Below are 15,030 nucleotides of genomic sequence, written 5' to 3' on the forward strand. Positions count from 1 at the left end.
GAAACTTACCCGAAGCCAACACGGGAATCATTCTGCTCTAGTTGTGTTGAAATAGGTCAGTGAGGCCATCTGGCATGTCTGGAAATGGTGTGGGGGGCTGTCAGACAGGAACAGGCTCTGTGATTCAAAACAGGACATTTCAGGGGAGGTGAGAGCTTTCTCTTGTGTTTGGCTGCTAACTGCCATTGCAGACACCATCCTTGAATATCCTTGAATATCTCCGACCTTCATTTTCCTCCTCTCCCCAAGAACTCTAACTACATGCTTAGAAACCACTCTGGGTCCCCACATATAATTTTGTCACCAGACATAGGAATTTTCATAGTGAACACCACCACCGACAGAGACAAGAGCCCAAAGTTCACCCTTCCCTGACCCCTGAAATCCCTCCCAAGGCCTCAGGCCCACTGTTTCCCAGGAAGAAGGACCCCATTTCCTCTGGTCTGGGGAGTCATTTTCTCTCTGGTAGAGGAGCATCCTTCCAAATTTCCCAGTCCTTGATGCAGACCAGGCAGCTCCCTTTCATGTGCCAAAGAGGTGACACTCCCCTCACTGGTTCTGTGACCCCCTAGCAACTTATTCAACCTCTCTGAGCCCAGAAAGGCTTGTAAATAGGGATTGGCAGTATAGTCCTCATAGTTTTGTTGTAACCCATTCAATGAGAAAACATACATTTAGTGCCTAGCATAGAACCTGCATACAACAGGTACCTAGCAAATAATGGTTGCATAAATAAGTGACCTTCGTTTGTGCCACTCTCTAGACACAAAGTGGACTGGCTTTGGTCTAGACCTTCCTGCTGACACATTTGCTTGGGATTTTAGGGGCCTCATCTCTATTACTGCCCTGTAGGCTCATAAGGTAGCCTGCTATTCATAAATGCCCTTGCTAGGGGGAAAAAGCAGATCCTTCCAAGAATTACATTGGCCTTGAGCTAGTAGAAGCTACTACTGTTGAGCCATTGACCTGAAGGCAGTCTGACTTTTGGGAGGCCTGCAGACGGTGGGATAACTTGCCCCCTTTTATGTGAAACCCAAGTTCAGGTATCCAAGTCAAAGTCCAAGAAGAGATCTCTGGATTGAATTTCACAAACCTTAAGGTTTGGAGCAATAAAATCTGACTGGTCAGGCATGATGTTCCATACCCTGAGGTGACTAAGAATATTCAGGCTCCCTAATTCTTGGGTTTGGGACATCAGGTGCTATTTGGCCCTTGTGTAACTACACAGCATTGTTCTAGCAAAGATAGACATTGCCCTGGAAATTATCTTTCATCATCTATGCAGCTCAAGGTTTTCAGTGGGGTTTGGGGAGCCATCAACCCCAAGAGACAATACAAGCTTAACCTTGGTTCTCTGACAGAGTGGAGCCAGCCCTCAAACTGCCATTCGACTTTGGGCCTCAGATACCATCTGTGGATGAAATGAGGGACAAGGAATGCTAGCAATAACCCTCTGAGAAAAAAGATGGGAGAAAAGACCCTTTTCCTTTTAAGTTACAGCTTGAGGTTTTCAAGGCTGAGGCACAAACCATTTTGAAGAGCTGTTCTTTTCGAAAACATATGTTAGTTTATTCCACACATTCTGATGATACGAATGAGAAAGAATTCCAAATGCAGCTTATCTGTCACTTTTTTATTCAGTGACTGATCTTTTCTCTTTTTGCAACCAGTTATTTAGAATTTTCTAGTCCTCCTGGGCTGTAACTTTTTTTTCTTGCTGAATGTATTTTCCCTTGACTTTTCAAAGTAATGAATCTTGTCCTAGCCACACAAATTCACATTTTTGTTACAAAGATCAATATCCAACTTTTCTTCCTAATTCACTTGAAAAATGTCAAAAAATGCTCTTTTTGGAGCATAAAAGCTGAAAGTCGATCCTGGTGCTCTCTAGAGACTGGTAGAATCTCCATGGAGAGCAGATTGTCCTTCGAGTCAGTGCCCTAAGTAGGATAGTACCCTTTAGATATTTCAGTGGGAGAAAACAATTAACTAGAAGCTTAAAAACAACTGTAGATGAGAAGACAGACTAGCATCTGTGGAATCTAAGCTAAGGCAAACCTCATTTTTTGGTATTCCCCCTCCCCAGCCCCTAGCAAACTACTCTTTGCAAGTGCACTGGGAAGTTAAAACAGTTGGTTCCAGAGTCTTCTCATTAACTGAGGATTCATAATACTCCAACCACTTCTGGCTCCTAGAATGACCTTGGAGAAATACTCCCCAAGACTATCTAATGGTGGCACCTGATTTCTTCAGGTGAGGTGGAATGTGTGCGTGGGTGGGTATGGAAGGAAGGAAGTGGATTGAAGCACAATCTGCTTAGGTATTCCACATCTTCTTATATAATTGATGAGACTGTCATTATGAACATACACAAATAGCTAAGCATGTACAAGGGCCACCTTTATGTTAGCTGCTGAGTTTCAAAAACTGCTGAGTTACCTTTGCATATGATAATACCCCAGCTCAGCGATGGCTGAACCATTAGTTCAGCCTAAGAGGAAATGTCTGAAGGTGGAAAAGTATGCCCTTCATGATTCTATGCTCCCTGCTGAATCTGAATAGAAAAATCCTTCAAATATGAATACTTTTGTTCAGCACCTTTTCCACAATGAAATATCTTGCATCCTCTTCTATGTGAAAGCATTTACATGGAAAGCAAAAGAAGGTGGGGGCAAAAGAGTCATGGGTCAATCTGGACTTCTTTTCTAGTGCTAGAACAGCTGACTAGTGGCATCTGGGGACAGAGCTCCACCAGGAATATCTAAAGCCCTTGTATTTAATATTACTGAAATACAAATATATGCAATTTCTGAAGACTGTAATAAGGATGCATACAACAGATTATCTCTATCCCAGATGCTATCTGGAGAATTTGGATAATGTAGTGTGGTATTCCCAAGGAAAGATCCTCCTACTGAAAGTTTCACACCAGCTTTTCAGGGAATAGACAACCTTCATCTGAATCATTCTTACAAGCTGAATTTTTATTTTCACTAAATTATCTATGTTAAAAAAAAATCTGTGCCTGGTGTGGAATTTCACTCCATCAAGTGTTACAATGACTTTTTCATTTTCGTTACAAGCAGGAGAATGAATGTAGGACAAGTGTTAGGAAACATGGCAATAAATTAGAATATAATTTACAAAAGCAAAAAAAAAGTAACAGTGTACCACATTAATACTGAGTATAAAATAATAAGCAACAACTAATCACAATAATACAAAGGTAATTTCATTCTGTATTATTAAGGATACCTATGTGACATTCACTCCAATAAAATTCCTAATGAAATGGACGGTTTGGGGAGTTATATGTATCTCAAGGGCTTTAATCAGTTGGGTAGATTTTACCTTTCCTTTTTGGCAGGATATTGTGCTGATGGCAGATACGGTTCTCAGCCATAGGGCACCAGTTTCCTTGGGTCTCTCTAAGTAGTCCGTATAGCACGCTACTTTCGGAGGGCCTGCCATGGTGGCTTAGCCTCCACTGACAATCCTATTGCTATTATTTAGGAAGAGAGCATCATGTAGCCACGTGGTTGACTACAGAGTAGCAGCGGTATTGTGATGTGCTGTAGAATATGATGTGTTCCCCCACTCAGGGGAAACCTTCTGTGCTTGGTTCCTTCTAGCAGAGTAATCCGATGCTGCGATGCTGCTCCTGGAAGCTCTCTACTCCTGGCCTCGGGACTGGTGCACACTCCTGAGGGAACACTAGCTGCCCCTTCTTCTAGGGCCAGTCAAGGTGGCCCAAGGCAACAGTCCTCATGATGTTAGTTTCCAGGTGAGGTGAAGAATAGATTCAAGTTAGTCAATTAAGAAATCTTTTTGGAATAAAACCATGAGCTGATATTTATATTTGGGGAAAGACAGGTCCTGATGGCAAACCTATGCCTAAAATGCCACAGAAACCACCCATCCTTTCTTTATTCCACCAGGGCACATTAGCACCAATTTAACCACTCTTTATGAGGCACCAAGTGAATTCAGCACTGGGGGCACGCTGCTCATGGGCTGCCTCCCCCCTCACTGAATAGATAGCACGCTGGCTGGTCTTCTAAGAGCAGTAGAGAGAGCGGCCCTGGCAATTTTTGGGTATCATCAGTAGCTTTCTCTGGAAAGCTCAGGGACATGAGCTGTGGTGTCGAGACAGAAAGCAGGTGAGAAAATATTGATGACCATGACTGAGTGTGCAGAACAACAGCCCGTGCTGACTGTCCATAGCAAACCTGAAGGTTAGGTTGGTTTTTGAAGTCTGTGAGTCTCTTTTCCTTTCTGAAAAAAACTAATCATCTACATTAGGTCATGGTGTAGGTGAAACACCGGACATGTAGTATGAGAGCACAGTGATGCATTGAAGTCGAACAGACTCTTTAACTGCAAGTAGCATCTTTACAAAGTAGCCATTTGGTTGGAGTTTGAGGTGTTCGTGTAGCATGGTGTACACATCGTGTAGGACACAAAGCACATTCATCAAGAACCTGCTGCAAGCTACAAGTGTTCAAGTACAATATATATATAAGTACCCTCTTCTTTTTTGCTTTCTTTTAATCTCGCTGTTGAATCTTTTGATGAGCATGACATGAAACTTGTGGATAGGGAAACTATGAGCTAGTCAATTTAATTTAGGATTCTGGATTTGATTCTAGAATTTGACTTGCCCAAGAAACTTGGTTTCACATTTAATTGCCATTCAGAGTATCCATAAAAAATACAAAATAGTTGGTTGAGTGACTATTAAAATTATGCTTTATGATCTCTAGGCTTCATGAGTTTTTCTTCTTTGGTTGTTATCCCTTGCCTACTTTAAAAACTCACAGAAATAGCACATTTATGTGCAAGCACACTCATCTACCCACACACTCAAAAGCGCCCGCTCACACACACACACTTGCTCTCATATAAATAAATGCCCTTCTGCCATATCAAAGAAGGGACATCTGGAACCCATCACAATTGTCAGTGAAAGGGTCTGCCTGGTTGTTGCCGAGCCAGTCTATCTTTTGCACGGCATCATTTCAGTAAGCTCAACATGCATGCAAAAATCCAACGGGGCAGAAGCTGTCCTGTGGCCGGTGAGGTTGTAAACACAACTGAGCTGGGGTGACTCACATAAGGACTCAGGCATCCTGTGTGATGGCAGCAAAGGGCCCGGTTCTTCAGTCTCTACCATACCCCAGGTCTGGCTTCTGCATGAAACTGAAATGTTTTTCTCTTAAAGTTTTAATGGAAATCTCAGCTTCACTTGCACAATGGCAAGTTGGCCCCAGTCTCTTAGCACAGAATTTATAGACTTGCACGGCCGCAGTAACTGATGCGCTGCCTTAAACTGAGTCCTTCCTTGTTGTTCGGTTTAATATAGTTTATATATGGCTCACAGCAGTGTTCAGAACAGGGGGATTAGTCCTAAGGAAATTAAGTGGAATGAAGAAAAATAATACAAACTTTCATTACTTTTGATTTATAATTGCTCCTTAAATTATAGTTAAAAGCCCGTTTTAGAATTTAAATTGTGGTGCTGTTGTATTGAGATAAAGTATAGTAAATATTTTTAAGCTATGACTTAAGATTTCTGAATCTTCTTTACTTCCATAGTTGACCAAGTCATAACAGCTACATTTTAAACGGTTTTAAATACAAATGGATTCAGTGTCATTGCTAAGTCCATAATAAAAATTATCTTAATGGTCCAAGGAGGTAAACAGGCTATTGGATTTACTCGAAAGAACACAAACGCTCCACAGTAAGCAAGTCTCCCTGTGTTGTTTGGATCTCTCCGATCTGGCATTCCCTCCTAATACCGTGTCCAGCACTTTGGATCAATAAATCCCACTTCACAGAAGTTAAAATAATATTGAAATCCTGTCAGCTAGGGCTGACCAGTGGTTACGTTTTCCACAGGGTAATGCATTTGCAAGGACATCAATCCTCTTCCTCTGGGTGGCTCTCTTTGATGGACGCATTTCCACGATGAAATGACAAGGCTCCCTCTCTGGCTCTCCACGGGTCAGTGTCCTTGGCAGGTCTTACAACACATCTGTCTGAAGTATGCTCGACTACAGAACTTGAACTTGAGCACCAGCGGGCAATACGCCACTTTGTTCACATCTTTGCACTCTAGCGAATGGGGGCAGAAAATGGAAAACAATTAGAGGCACATAAACAAGTGCAGAAACAGGCCAGTGAGGCTCCACGTTCATATCCAGCAAGGACCCCCTTGCACCAATCCACCTTGGCTTCCACGTCCATGTGGTTTTTGTTTTTGTTTTTAAGCATACCCTGTATGGTACAGCCTACCAGAAACATTCTTTTGATATATTTTAACACAATTTTTTTAAAAAATGGTTGCAAGGCTTTTCTCCCAGACTTTTACAAGTATGGTGCATGCCCACTGTGTCTTGAAAGAATTACCATTTGTTGGGATAAGTGATCACTTTAGACAGCTTGGAAACATGAGTCATTTTTCTTACAGCGCTTTTATTGCTTCTTTCTCAAGGGTTATTTTATTCAGCAGTGCAAGGTTATCCAAAATCAAACATGAGTTGCATTGTTTGATACCAAAGTACACATGTCTCCAGAGAATCTGTGCATCTGTGAGGCGTGGGGATGGGCCTGGGTGAATGAAAAGGATTGCTGACAGTGGCCTAGATTCAGCAACTACACTAGACAAAGAGGAAAACTTGGAGGGGTTGGCCTCAAATGGCAGCAGTCTGTGGGTTATGGAAACATGTAGAAATGTCTTTTTTTAATTTGGAAGTGAGACATGGCCTTCTTTTTTCCTATGTGTATTTTCTCCTCAGTGCTAGAACTGCCACAGTTGAGGTCTGCAGTTCTTGCAGCCAGAAGGTGAATAAATGATTCTTTCTCCATCTCCCCTTGAGACTGGTTGCAGAAGATGGGGCGAAGGGGCCAGTGTAGAGAAGGGGACACCGGCCTTTGATCCTCAGCACCCCTCTCACCCCCACATAACCCCACTGCTGGTAATAATGATAGTCTTCTGTAGTCCTCTGGTCACTTTTATCTGGGGATTTTAAAATACTTTGTAAACCTAGTAATTAAATTTCCATATGCCTCCCAGAATCAAAGTTCCACCCTCACTTTTCCAGGTGGTTATACTGAAGCATCCTGGGTAAATTACTGAAGGTAATTAGAATCAGGCAGAACAGTGGGTGAAATTCAGTGTAACAGGACAGTTGTGTTGTTGCTTGCTTGCTTGCTTGCTTGCTGGTTTATTTTCATGTTTTTTCCTGGCTTCAGAAATCCACTGAACATGTAAGAAATCATATACATGGTACATAAGCCATAAGATAAACCTGAGAAGTGACATGCGAAGGAATGGGCAAGCTTTCAGTTCTTATTACTGAAAAGTTAGGTAACAATGTTATCGACCTCACGTTCCAGGCTCTTTCAGGGAAAGACTTAAATTTTATTTTATTTTATTTTATTTTATTTTATTTTATTTTATTTTATTTTATTTTTTTGTATTTATAATTCTGGTGGTTTATTGATGATACATGTAGGTGTTTCATTTAATCATTATCAAGTTATAATTTTATCATTACACACAACTGATTGTTTTTAAAGTATCATGTATAGAAGACCCCTTAATCAAGGGGTAGAAGTGATATAGCTTCACCTCAAATCTATAATTGTACATACATGAATTAACCTTACATTGTTGGAATCTTCCTGGGGATGCCTAGTTCTACTAAACACTATTCTTGACAATGTAAGTATTGCTTTATATTAAAGACTTAAATTTTAAACTGGAGTCCTCAATCATCTGCAAACCTAAGCTCTGCACCATCAAACTCCCTTACTCATGATTTGACTAGCAAAGAGTAATAGTCAGAATTTTGAGTAGAACATTTCCACATTAGGATTCTCAATACATTTAAGTTTTGGCTGAAAGAAGGGAAGAGAGACAAGAAAAAATTCTTTAAACTCTGCACTAAAAAAAAAAAGTCAGATGATTTTTGATGAATCAAGAATGAATTTGAGATGAAAAGATCTCCACATATTTTCATTTGGAGGTCCCTTTGTATTTTTTTTCCTTTTTCTCTCTGTCATGACCAGTAAAAAGCAATCAAAACAGGTTTAGACTAAGAATAATTGTGTAAAAAGAAAAAAAAAAGTGTTATCCATGTTACTAAGAGCGAGATTTTGTCAAGGGTCAAGGTAACGCAATTATTAAAATGATGAGAAGGGTGCCTGAGTGGTTCAATAGGTTCAGTGTCTGGCTCTTGATTTTGGTTCAGGTCATAATCTCATGATTCATGGGTTCCAGCCCTGCACTGGGCTCTGCACTGAGCATGGAGCCTGCTTGGGATTCTCTCTCTCTCTCTCTCTCTCTCTCTCTCCTCTCTCTGCCCCTTCCCCGTTCATGCATGCTCACTCTCTCTCTTTCTCTTAAAATAGATTTAAAATAAAATAAAATAAAATAAAAGAGAAAAGCTAATACAGTACCACTCATCTTTAATCTAAATCGTCTTCATGAAGCATCGGGCCAGCAGAGACCACCCCCCTCACAATCTGCAGCAGCGCTTGGTGGGACAGCTTCAAGTACAAAGTAAATGTTAGCTTTGGTCTTCTTTGCCAAAATATAAAGATGATTTGGTTGACAGACAGATAGAGGAGGACTGGTTGCTTTAATAGTATAAGGAAATAAGATTAGGGGCTAGACTGTTCCAGTTTAATCCTAGTTTTGTCATTTACTGGCTTTACGACTCTGAACAAATAGTTCAGCTTCTCTGTGCTGGAGCTGCCCCATCTCTAAACAGGGACGATGAGAGTTCTCCCTTCCACATGTAAATCCTGTGATGCCACTCAGAGCAGTGCACAGGATATCAGCACTTGATAAGTGTAAGATAGTGACTTAACTATTTTTGTTACCACTGTTAGTTATTACCTCTTACCACCTAATGACAGTAAGTTGCCCTCTGACTTTCTCAATGAGGATGCAATATTTTGATTACTAGTGAGAAGGTGCTGTCCTATTGACACAAGTCAGTATTTTCTGGGGTGCAATTTTATTGGGAGACTCATCACTCCATTTTTGGAAGAGTTGCTGCTGGTCCAGGAAAATTCTGAGATGAGCAAAATACAAGCAAATTCACAGATTCTTCTTTTAGATTTAGACTTGGGAATCTGATTATAAACAGCAGATAATAAATAATGAATAAAAAATATTCATAAGTTGTTTCTCCCTCCAATCACCCCTCCATTCACCCATTTAGGCTATTACAAATCTAAGTCAGGATTCAGCAACTTAAGTGGGTGCTTGAAATGAGGGGACTCTCCTCAGTATGCCAAGGCCCAGAGCGCAGTATTTGGCCAGGAGCAGGGTGGAGCCTCGGGGTAGGCTAAAAACTGGCTGTGGGGTATCCCTCTCTGAAATTTCCAATACCCCTCTCAAGTTTGTTGTCAATTAAGTTGATTCCATCCAGCTTGATTGAAAGCAGGAAGTCATGTGGGTCCTGGGAGCAGAACCAAGCTTAGGGAGGTAGTGACTCTTTAGGAGTGCACCAGACTCGCCTGCACCAGAAGTATAAGACAGTGGTGATGAGTGGCAGATCTGGAGTCGGTTGCGCCTGGGGGGTAAATTCTGGAGCTGCTACCTCCCAGTATTTGGTTGTCCTGGGCCAGGTTCCATCACCTCTCTAAGCCTCAGTTTCTTCACCTGTGAAGTAGAGACTGTGACAAGACCTGCTCACAGGATGTGGTGAGTGGGGCTCACATGGGTGCTTACAAAATGCATGGCCGTGGCACTGCACAGAGGAAGCACTCAGCCTGTTAGTTCTGTTACAATTTTCACCAACACATCTGCCTCTGAGATCAACCACCATGTACTGTTTCTCTGGGATCCCTGTCAAAATGTGCATTAGGCTCTCAGGAAGGGTTACACACTGGCATGTATAAGCAAATTAACAAAAAGATATTAAACAGAGAGCAGGTAAATCATGATGAGAAAGATGGGGAAAAGCCAGCACTGGGGACTCCAAGGCTGGGACCTTGGGCCTTGATGAGACATTCAAGTGGAGACACTGGGGCTGTGTGAGGACACAGAGCCTGGAGTGTGGGGAGCTCTCCCAAAGGAGGGCCCCAGTGGAAGCTCCTGTTCCTACTTCTTGGTTTTGCCTTCTAAAGACTGCCTAGATAAGAAGAATCAGCCTTTGGACTCACGGAAATTATTTATCAGAGAAGGTAACCATAACTGGTCTTTCATTCTCTTAGTCTTTTAAAGTCACAAGCGCTTAATCCAATAACAATCATCATGTTAAAAATAATGTATCACATGCCTCCTATGTACCAGGAAATGCCCGTGGTTTTATATATTTATATATTGAACGCTTTTATGTATAATAAAACATCAGGTTTATAGAGATGGCAAGACTGAAGCTCACAGAGGTTAGGACACCCATGCTGGTCACCCAGGTAGTCGGTTTAAGAGCTGGGGTTAGGATGCTCAGCATGAAACTGCAAAAGAATTTCTACCTGTAAGGCAGACCCTTGTCAACCCTTGGTGACATCATCATCAGAAAAGCTCTGATCAGCATCATCATGCTCTGCCACCATGGAAAAAGGGGAATTTTTAACAAATATTTTATTTTTAAGCAATCTCTATACCCAGCCTGGGGCTCGAACTCACAACCCCCAAAACAAGAGTAGCATGCTCCACCAACTGGATCAAGTGAGGCCCCTGGAGAAGGGGACTTTTTTTTTTTAATTTTTTTTTTATATTTATTTATTTATTTATTTATTTATTTATTTATTTTTAATTTTTTTTTTCAACGTTTATTTATTTTTGGGACAGAGAGAGACAGAGCATGAACGGGGGAGGGGCAGAGAGAGAGGGAGACACAGAATCGGAAACAGGCTCCAGGCTCTGAACCATCAGCCCAGAGCCCGACGCGGGGCTCAAACTCACGGACCGCGAGATCGTGACCTGGCTGAAGTCGGACGCTTAACCGACTGCGCCACCCAGGCGCCCCTATATTTATTTATTTTTGAGAAACAAGAGTGACAAAGTGTGAGCGGGGGAGGGGCAGAGAGAGAGGGAGACACAGAATCTGAAGCAAGCTCCAGGCTCTGAGCTAACAGAGCCTGATGTGGGGCCTGAAACCACAAACTGTGACATCATGACCTGAGCTGAAGTCAGACTCTCAACTGACTGAGCCACCCAGGCACCCCGGGGACTTTTTTTTTTTAAAGGTTTATTTATTTTAGAGAGAGAGAGAAACTGCGAGTAGGGGAGGGATAGAAAGGGAGGGAGACACAGAATCCAAAGCAGGCTTCAGTCTCTGAGCTGTCAGCACAGAGCCCTAAGAGAGGATAGAACCCACAAACTGCGGGATCACAACCTGAGTCAAAGTCAGACACTTAACCGACTGAGCCACCCAGGTGTCCCAGGCTAATGTTTTTTATTTTTATTTTTTTTATTTTTTTTAATTTTTTTTATATATGAAATTTATTGACAAATTGGTTTCCATACAACACCCAGTGCTCATCCCAAAAGGTGCCCTCCTCAATACCCATCACCCACCCTCCCCTCCCTCCCACCCCCCATCAACCCTCAGTTTGTTCTCAGTTTTTAACAGTCTCTTATGCTTTGGCTCTCTCCCACTCTAACCTCTTTTTTTTTTTTTTTCCTTCCCCTCCCCCATGGGTTCCTGTTAAGTTTCTCAGGATCCACATAAGAGTGAAACCATGTGGTATCTGTCTTTCTCTGTATGGCTTATTTCACTTAGCATTACACTCTCCAGTTCCATCCACGTTGCTACAAAAGGCCATATTTCATTTTTTCTCGTTGCCACATAGTACTCCATTGTGTATATATACCACAATTTCTTTATCCATTCATCAGTTGATGGACATTTAGGCTCTTTCCATAATTTGGCTATTGTTGAGAGTGCTGCTATGAACATTGAGGTACAAGTGCCCCTATGCATCAGTACTCCTGTATCCCTTGGATAAATTCCTAGCAGTGCTATTGCTGGGTCATAGGGTAGGTCTATTTTTAATTTTCTGAGGAACCTCCACACTGCTTTCCAGAGCGGCTGCACCAATTTGCATTCCCACCAACAGTGCAAGAGGGTTCCCGTTTCTCCACATCCTCTCCAGCATCTATAGTCTCCTGATTTGTTCATTTTGGCCACTCTGACTGGAAGAAGATTTAAAGAAATGGAAAGACAGTCCCTGCTCATGGATTGGAAAAATAAATATTGTCAAAATGTCAATACTACCCAAAGCTATCTACACATTCAATGCAATCCCAATCAAAATTGCACCAGCATTCTTCTCGAAATTAGAACAAGCAATCCTAAAATTCATATGGAACCACAAAAAGCCCCGAATAGCCAAAGGAATTTTGAAGAAGAAGACCAAAGCAGGAGGCATCACAATCCCAGACTTTAGCCTCTACTACAAAGCTGTAATCATCAAGACAGCATGGTATTGGCACAAAAACAGACACACAGACCAATGGAATAGAATAGAAACCCCAGAACTAGACCCACAAACGTACGGCCAACTCATCTTTGACAAAGCAGGAAAGAACATCCAATGGAAAAAAGACAGCCTCTTTAACAAATGGTGCTGGGAGAACTGGACAGCAACATGCAGAAGGTTGAAACTAGACCACTTTCTCACACCATTTACAAAAATAAACTCAAAATGGATAAAGGACCTAAATGTGAGACAGGAAACCATCAGAACCTTAGAGGAGAAAGCAGGAAAAGACCTCTCTGACCTCAGCCGTAGCAATCTCTTACTCGACACATCCCCAAAGGCAAGGGAATTAAAAGCAAAAGTGAATTACTGGGACCTTATGAAGATAAAAAGCTTCTGCACAGCAAAGGAAACAACCAACAAAACTAAAAGGCAACCAACGGAATGGGAAAAGATATTTGCAAATGACATATCGGACAAAGGGCTAGTATCTAAAATCTATAAAGAGCTCACCAAACTCCACACCCGAAAAACAAATAACCCAGTGAAGAAATGGGCAGAAAACATGAATAGACACTTCTCTAAAGAAGACATCCAGATGGCCAACAGGCACATGAAAAGATGTTCAGCGTCGCTCCTTATCAGGGAAATACAAATCAAAACCACACTCAGGTATCAGGCTAATGTTTTTTAAAAGCAGTTCTAGGTCACAGGTATTCAAAATGGCATGAATGCTTTTCTTCGGCTTTACTGTCCTCCTTCAACTGTGTAAAATGACATGAGTGGAAGGTGATTTGAGTTGCACCATGGAGTTTTAAAGCTCCACTATTACAGAAAGCTGAACATAATCTTAAATATATTAGTAGCAGTATTAAATCATACTGGGGCATTCAGCCCATCTGCCACTTTTTTTAGCTTACCTAGAGAGGACTGATGTGTTGAGCTCTTGGGACTGACTCATTGACATTCTGCTCATGTAGTCAAGAAGGCTTTAATTACAAAAATTATTCACTAGTCTGCTTCATTCTCAAAGCCATTAAAAATATGAAATAATGTAAGTGATGAGTCACTAAATTCTATACCCGAAACTAATATTACATTGTATGTTAACTAACTGGAATTTAAATAAAAACTTGGAAAAACAATGAAATAATCTCACCCTTGAGCCAATACACAGTACAGATCACATTTGTGGTAAAACCATTCTGGAAAAGTTGTACATAAATTAAACCACAGTTTCCCAATGAAATCAAAACAATAATAAATGTTCTGTTTTAGTTTCTGAATGATCTTCAGTATGTGCTGATTTCTAGCTAATCTCTAAAATATCTAATAATTAAAAGTTTCTCTATACTTCAGTAATACATAACCTGTAAATAAACTATTCTACTAGGACACCTATGAAAAGGAATCCTTTAGTAAGAATCTTTTTGTAACATGATTACCCTGTAATTAATCTCTTTGGAAGGTTTTGTCTTGACTATCATATTTTCTTCGTGTAGATACACTTATATGTATTGCTTTTGAAGTAGTGGTATCTAAGCCAGCAGGGTCAAGGATTTTAAGGTGAAGGCTTAATTTTCTCTTCTGCTCTCATCATGTAGCAGCTAAGTACTCTCCTGGGAAGAGAAAGAAAAGACACTTACTCTACCTTTTCTCTTGTGAGGCCATTGGAAGGGTGAGAGGCCCTTACTGTGTGGCTTCTAGGGAATATTTTGAGGGCCTAACTAGTCTCTCCTTTTTTTGCATCCTACCTGTCCCTGAAAACAAAATTTCACTTTACCCAAGTCCAAAGATTTCTAGTGGGGAAGGCAATTTGTGGGGTATTCCTACATTTTTCTCAGGGACGCTTGGGAATATATTAAGGGCTGAAAGCCAACCCCTAGGCCCTGCGATATGAGCCAGACCCATAAGTAACCTGCCAGGTATGCAAGAGTGGGTCTCACTGGTAATCTGGGTTTTGGTAGACTTGAATGATAAAATGAGACAACCTGTTTCATGGCAACACATGAATCTACTTATCATTGATGTGCCAGTGGGTTTTTTCCACAGGTGCTTTACATTAATCTTTCAAATCTTCGACCCAAAAGACATGATTTCAAAACACTCACAGTGAACAGAGGCTTATGAATTTAGGATGCAATTGGATTCAGATTCATTGTGACTTTGAAGGCTTCACTTGGTCCAAGGAACACAAGAGCAACTCCTGAAATGCTGTGCTCTTGCATTTATTTCCTGAAACGTCGCACTGCCTGGCTAAATTATATCGTTGGAGTGACCTGGGGTATACAGGGACATATCCTTTCATGACCAGGTCAGACCATTCAGCATCCTTTTTTGGCGAATGCATGCCCTGTGTGCCCATAAACTCTTTATGAGATTTAGAGGAACACAGTAAGTAGACAGTTATGACTTAAGCACCTTAGGGTCTATCTTTTGGATTACAAAAGTACAACCAGCTGTGCCTCTGTCAAACTGCCCAGAAGATGCAGAGCCTAGTGAGAAGTGAGATGGCAAAGGCTGTACGTGTGAATGTGTGGGTGAGGGATGTGAACTCAGTATTTCTTCTGAAAAAATTGCCCT

The 15,030-nt window shown here is 41.4% G+C and overlaps 1 protein-coding gene across 1 annotated transcript in view; it reads right to left on the reverse strand.

The window, feature by feature from the left end:
* Positions 1–2,969: 2,969 nt before the first annotated feature.
* ADAMTS6 (ADAM metallopeptidase with thrombospondin type 1 motif 6) overlaps positions 2,970–15,030 on the reverse strand; it is a 297,415-nt gene continuing 285,354 nt past the window's right edge. The window contains exon 24 of the mRNA XM_030321954.1: positions 2,970–6,117. Within this exon, the coding sequence (XP_030177814.1) occupies positions 6,008–6,117 (110 nt within the window). The 3' untranslated portion in view covers positions 2,970–6,007. The remainder of the gene's footprint in view (positions 6,118–15,030) is intronic.

Source organism: Lynx canadensis, chromosome A1 (assembly GCF_007474595.2).
Source record: "Lynx canadensis isolate LIC74 chromosome A1, mLynCan4.pri.v2, whole genome shotgun sequence".
In the NCBI taxonomy this organism is placed as follows: Eukaryota; Metazoa; Chordata; class Mammalia; order Carnivora; family Felidae; genus Lynx; species Lynx canadensis.